Source organism: Salmo salar, chromosome ssa15, assembly GCF_905237065.1.
Source record: "Salmo salar chromosome ssa15, Ssal_v3.1, whole genome shotgun sequence".
Taxonomy (NCBI): Eukaryota; Metazoa; Chordata; class Actinopteri; order Salmoniformes; family Salmonidae; genus Salmo; species Salmo salar.
The window spans coordinates 53,426,824-53,432,328 of NC_059456.1; the positions used below are offsets into that span (position 1 = coordinate 53,426,824).

General features: G+C 41.9%; 1 protein-coding gene across 1 annotated transcript; it reads right to left on the bottom strand.

Moving 5' to 3' along the window:
• Positions 1 to 2,037: 2,037 nt before the first annotated feature.
• Positions 2,038 to 4,847, bottom strand: LOC106571577 (homeobox protein OTX2). Its single transcript, XM_014144803.2, has 3 exons — positions 4,435 to 4,847; positions 3,809 to 3,960; positions 2,038 to 3,533 (listed from the first exon to the last, which is right to left on the bottom strand). Exons 1-3 carry the CDS (start codon positions 4,529 to 4,531, stop codon positions 2,916 to 2,918), a joined length of 867 nt encoding a protein of 288 aa, XP_014000278.1. The 5' UTR covers positions 4,532 to 4,847; the 3' UTR covers positions 2,038 to 2,915.
• Positions 4,848 to 5,505: the final 658 nt, after the last annotated feature.

A 5,505-nucleotide genomic window follows, 5' to 3' on the forward strand; every position in this document is an offset into this window, starting at 1 on the left:
GCTCCTGGCCTGGTCAAAGGAAGTGACTTGCTAGCTTAGCTACACGCTTTTAAAACATCAAATAAATCCGATGTTATTTCTGAGATGTATTGTTGATATTGTTTCATTGTTGACATATGGTTTTTAATATTTTTTCGGATATAGGAAGCCTAGCCAAATGGATTGCTGCAAAAACATATGGTAACATGACAACAACAAAAAAGATTGATCATTCTATTAGAATAATTCTACAATAATTAGAATTATTAATTATAGCGTTGACAATTAGTTTGATCCTTTTTCATTATAATCAAAGCTGTTCATTCTGCTGTCTACTAATCTTGACAGTAGTCTCACCAAAGTTCAACGTTCAGTTGAAATTCTAACTTGCTGGACTAGACATTTTTCGTTTGGATAGCCTACATTTCCTGATTGAGTGACTCATAAATAGGTGTTAGTCTAACATTTAATCATCTCAGCAGCACCTGACAATATTAATCATTTTGGAATATTTCTCAAATGACCAATCTTCCACATAAACAATCCACCTGGCACCCTGACACCTTCTACAATACTAAACTAGTATGGAATTTTCTAGACGCAGTGCAGACAATTTGATCAACAGACGTGGGCCATTGATTAGGCCTATTGGTATTGATTGATGTTGACTGCATTGTCTCTCCTGCTTTCAACAAGTAGCTAATTGGCTTCAACAAGTCATGACAGCACAAGCATCCTGTGTAAACGCACATATGTCCTGGATGTGCAATACATCTGATGCTTTGGATTGAATTGAAATGCATTTCAATGAGTATTTCCCGTTTGATAGGCATATACTCATTTTGTTAATTCTACAATATATTGATCTATCATCATGGCGTGTTCATGCAGAAATAATGCTGTGAAATCGATACCTTGGTTGGTGTTGCCTTTTTACTGACCTTTGCATGCTATGATTATAGACTAATTCGTTTTTTCTTCTGTCCATTTGTGGATTTAGACCAATAACACATTGGATCCCCGTTGTAGGCCTACATTGAGATTTTATAGTTATCTACAAAAATAATGTAAAAAAGGTCAATTTCCCTTTTCTAAAAAAATACATAATAATTGCAGCAGAAAATATGTTCTCGTATTTCTCTCATATCTTGTTTTTTCTCAAGCTGCTAACGCCACCAATCTAACCTCGTGGAAAAGATAATTGCCCCGTCAATTGGTGCCAATTCAAGTTCAAAACTGACAACAAAACATTTCAAACCAGCAACAGTATAGAGTGACATTGACATGGGTCATACAACTCCAGAATGCATGGCTTATACTGTGTTTTCTCCTCCCTTCTGAAAGACCTTAGCCAAGAGGACACTTTCCTTTCGTTTTTATAACCAATAATAAAATGCCCGTCTGAGTTTGATTTTAACAGGACGTGTCTAATATGAAAATCTAGGCCTAATAGCTTGAAGTGTTTTTATACTGCATTATTATTATTATTATTATTAGAATATGTGGTGAATGTAATAGCTACAATTCTGACAAACACATAAGGCCTATTTCCAGTTGGGAAAATGTGCGTTTTCCTCGCCTGATTTGCTGACATCCAAGGCGGGACTTTTGCAAAGCTTTAAAAACGTAGTCCTTTTTAGCAGACAATTTAGTGGGAATGTGAATGTTGGTTAGTGATTAGGGGCTTCTTGGAAAGCCGTTCCGTGTGAACTGGACAGTGGTTAGCTGCCCTCTGAACCAAACCAGGCCCGTCAGTGAAATGTGGGATTATCCTCCCGGAAAACGGGATTAGCATAGCTTTCCCATACTGCACATTCCTGCTACTGACACTTTAAAGTGTGTGTGTGTGTGTGTGTGTGTGTGTGTGTGTTTGTGTGTGTGTGTGTTCCGAAAATATGCTTGGTTTGAATTAAAATAACATTGTTGAAATATGCATCATGTTTTACGTAATATGCATTATTTTCACTAAAACTCGAATGTTGCCTTGACAGAAAAAGTAACAACATCGAGGCTTAAAACATGTACATGTATTTATGAAGTTAAACAGGCGACACGGGATCAGTTCAAACGTTCTTTATTTGTGTGCTTGGCAGTTTGGCATAACAACCTTGAGCTGTATTTGGTCATTGATGGACACTGATGTTTCAGGCAACGTTGCTGTTCATTGACTCCGCCACTCACACTGTTTGAGAACTCCATATTTCAACTAATATTTCATCATAATAACTTATCATTTCAAACACTTGGACATTTTTTTTTTTTTTTTTAAATCCATTCACAGCTGGGTGATCGCAGATGGGAAATTCAGAATTGCATACAAGGAATCACAGTCTCAAAAAACTAACAAAGATAGAGAAAATGAAAAACACCGTAGTGGGACATTTATGAGCACACGAATACTGGTTGATTGTCTCTTGGACCTAGTGCCTTATAAGCATTTTTCATAAATTAAATAGTGCATCCAGGTTCGCCTCAAAGGCGCGCGCACATAGATGTGCGGGTACACACACACATACGCACGCACGCACAATGCTTTGATCAAAGGGCCCCTTTAGCTTGCCAACCAAGAGGAGAGGGTCGGGGAGTCGTAAGAAGCTTATGGAAAGCTGACCAATTCCACGCGCTTAACCAAGGTTTGGAACTTCTCTTGATCATTTTCTTCTTGGGTAACAATTTTGTTCCATGTCCTTGATCAAAGTTAAACAGAGTTCACTCTGAATTTTCAATAAGTTAACCCAACAGGTGTGACGCAGTCAGACAGACAGAGCGGCAGCTCCCCTCCTCTCCCACTGCTGCTGCTGGGGGTAATAGTTTGACAGACACTAAGGCCCAGCCGTTGGAAAACGTTCCCTTTCGGCGACTCATTCACTGCCAACCTGGGCCCACCGGATTGACTGACCACATTGTGAAAAGATAATGTAATTCACTCATTCTTCTCACAACACCTGAAATTTCCACGACGACTGGTCTTTGTAATCCAAACAATCAGCGTTGAAGTTGAGTTTCCAGGCTGCGGCCTGGTCTTTGTAATCCAGGCAGTCTGTGGGACCGCTGAAGCCCAGTCCCGCTGCCCCATACCCCTGCGTGGAGAGGGAAGAAGCCGGGCTCAGGTGGCTGGATACCCCGTTGCTGCCCATGGGGCTCATTGTGGAGCCCGCCGTGGAGAGCTGGTGGTGCATAGGCGCCAAGTAAGACCCGCAGTCCATCCCGCTGAAATACGATGAGGATCCGGTGTAGCCTTGGCTGTATCCGGACGCCTGGGTGTAGGTCATCGGGTACGACCGTTGCATACAAGAGGAGGAAGAGGTAGAGAGTGGGTCAGAGAGAGGAGAGATGGAGGCCGGGCTCCAGATGGACACCGGGGCACTGCTGCTGCTCACGGCCGGAATTGTGGTGCTGGGGGGCGGTGTGAACTGGCCGCTGGCACCGCTCTCGGAGCTGGCTTCTCTGATGGGGGAACTTTTCTTCTTGACGGGTCTGGTCTTGCTCTGTGCGCCGCTCTGTGACTGCTGTGCCTGCTGGCGACACTTCGCCCTTCGGTTTTTAAACCATACCTGAAAAAAGGATAAATATGAACATAAAACAATGTGTTATAGCGTTTCCTTCATGTTTTATTGTAATACAGTCATCTATCTATACAGTGGATGCAAAAGAAAAGACTGGTAGGCCTATTCACTGGGAGATGAACACTCAATCAAATTAATAGAGTGGAGAAGACACTGGCGTCTGGGTGCTTGACTTCTCAAGCCCAAATTAATGAGCTGTGTGAGTGGCCTTCTCTCGGATTCTGGATGGACGCATGTGTTTACGCAAAGGCCCAGGAACGTACCTGAACACGAGATTCGGGTAGGTTGATCTTCAGGGCCACCTCCTCGCGCATGAAGATGTCTGGGTAGCGCGTCTTGGCGAACAAGTTCTCCAGAATGTCCAGCTGAGCACGCGTAAAGGTCGTCCTCTCGCGCCTCTGTTTACGAGGGGTGGCTGTATGAGGAAAAGTAAACATTCATTATAAGACTACAAATACAAAACATGTTATGACTTTAGAAGAAATTTCAGACAGGGAATATTTTTCCTTTGATCAGACCTAATTTGCATACGTTTTACAAGACATTACTCTTGTTTGTTTAGGACCATCGCTAGTAATCATTTACATTTACACCCACAAAGAACATCAGAAAATTAGTTATGATCCCCTGATAGTTTAGATCATTCACTATAGGTCTAAGCAAAATTATAATGTTTATAAAGCCAGTCGAAATTATTGATTTAAGACCAATGATTAAAAAAAATCTAATTATACATTGGTTTATTTTATTTAGCCTGTTTTAGCTTATCGATCATAATTTCGAAATAGACAAGACATTTCACAAAGACAAGCTATGCAATAAGCCATTTCACGTTGTTTTACTATTTAATGGTTATTTGTAAGAGATGTGAAGTATTCCATGCCCTCACCTGGATAGCCGACAGACGGATGAAGTAGGTCCATCCCGGAAGCAGACAAACTCAGGCCGTTGACTGTATAAGGTGGCTGCTTCAGATAAGACATCATTCTAGCCTCCGATCGAAGGGCAAAGTTGGAGAGAATTTTGAAAACAGAAAGTCGTAGAAAAATACCCTTTTAGTTGAGTCCTCAAGTGTTGGATTCTTCTCAATTATTCTGTCCAATACCTGAACAGAGCACGACAGGAAAGAGAGAAGGTTGTTTTTGGTTAGACGATAAGTCCTTGGGTTTTCGTTGGAGTCGTTACACGCTCTTTACACAGCGAGGTGAATTTAAAAAATGAGCGCCGCCCTGTACGCCCAGCGCTCTTAAAGCAGACCAGAGACCCCCAGCTGTCCTTGTGGACTGAGGATGCTCTGTCTGTCTGACAAACGTTTGCGCCACCGTACTCTCTCTCTCTCTCTCTCGCACACGCGCACACGCACACGCACACACACACACACACACACACACACACACATCACCACCAACACTACCACAACCCACCAGCACCCAAAACATCCAATAATTTCATCATGCCTTCTCGGAGAACAAAACATTCTCGTTAAAATGCGCACACACATTGGGCCAAACAAGGCAAGCATAGCATAGTACCCACATGTTAGCATCAGCCAATTGTCTCCAGAATAGACGGCATGATTAGGGGCCATTTGCAAAGACAAAGCACGCTGTTGACCAGATAAATAATGCTGATAACAAAATAGCCCTTGGCGACAAACAAAAGAGATAATACTGTAAACGCAGAGCTCTCCATTTTCAGGCAATGACACTAACACGGCATCTTTAATTCTATCCACACGGCCTTTGTCTGCTAAAACGGTTAAATCTCTTGTGGTGAAAATTCAAATATGAACGGCAATTTAGCAAAATAACTAGAAACTTGGGGGAACTCTTCCATTATTGTAATTGCATCTGAAATTATTGACACTCCCTGGGCGATTTCCATCTAATTAATAGCTCCCGGTAATTAGATTTAGGTGGTGAGACTATGGAAGAGTGTTGATTAGCAATGACTACTTCAT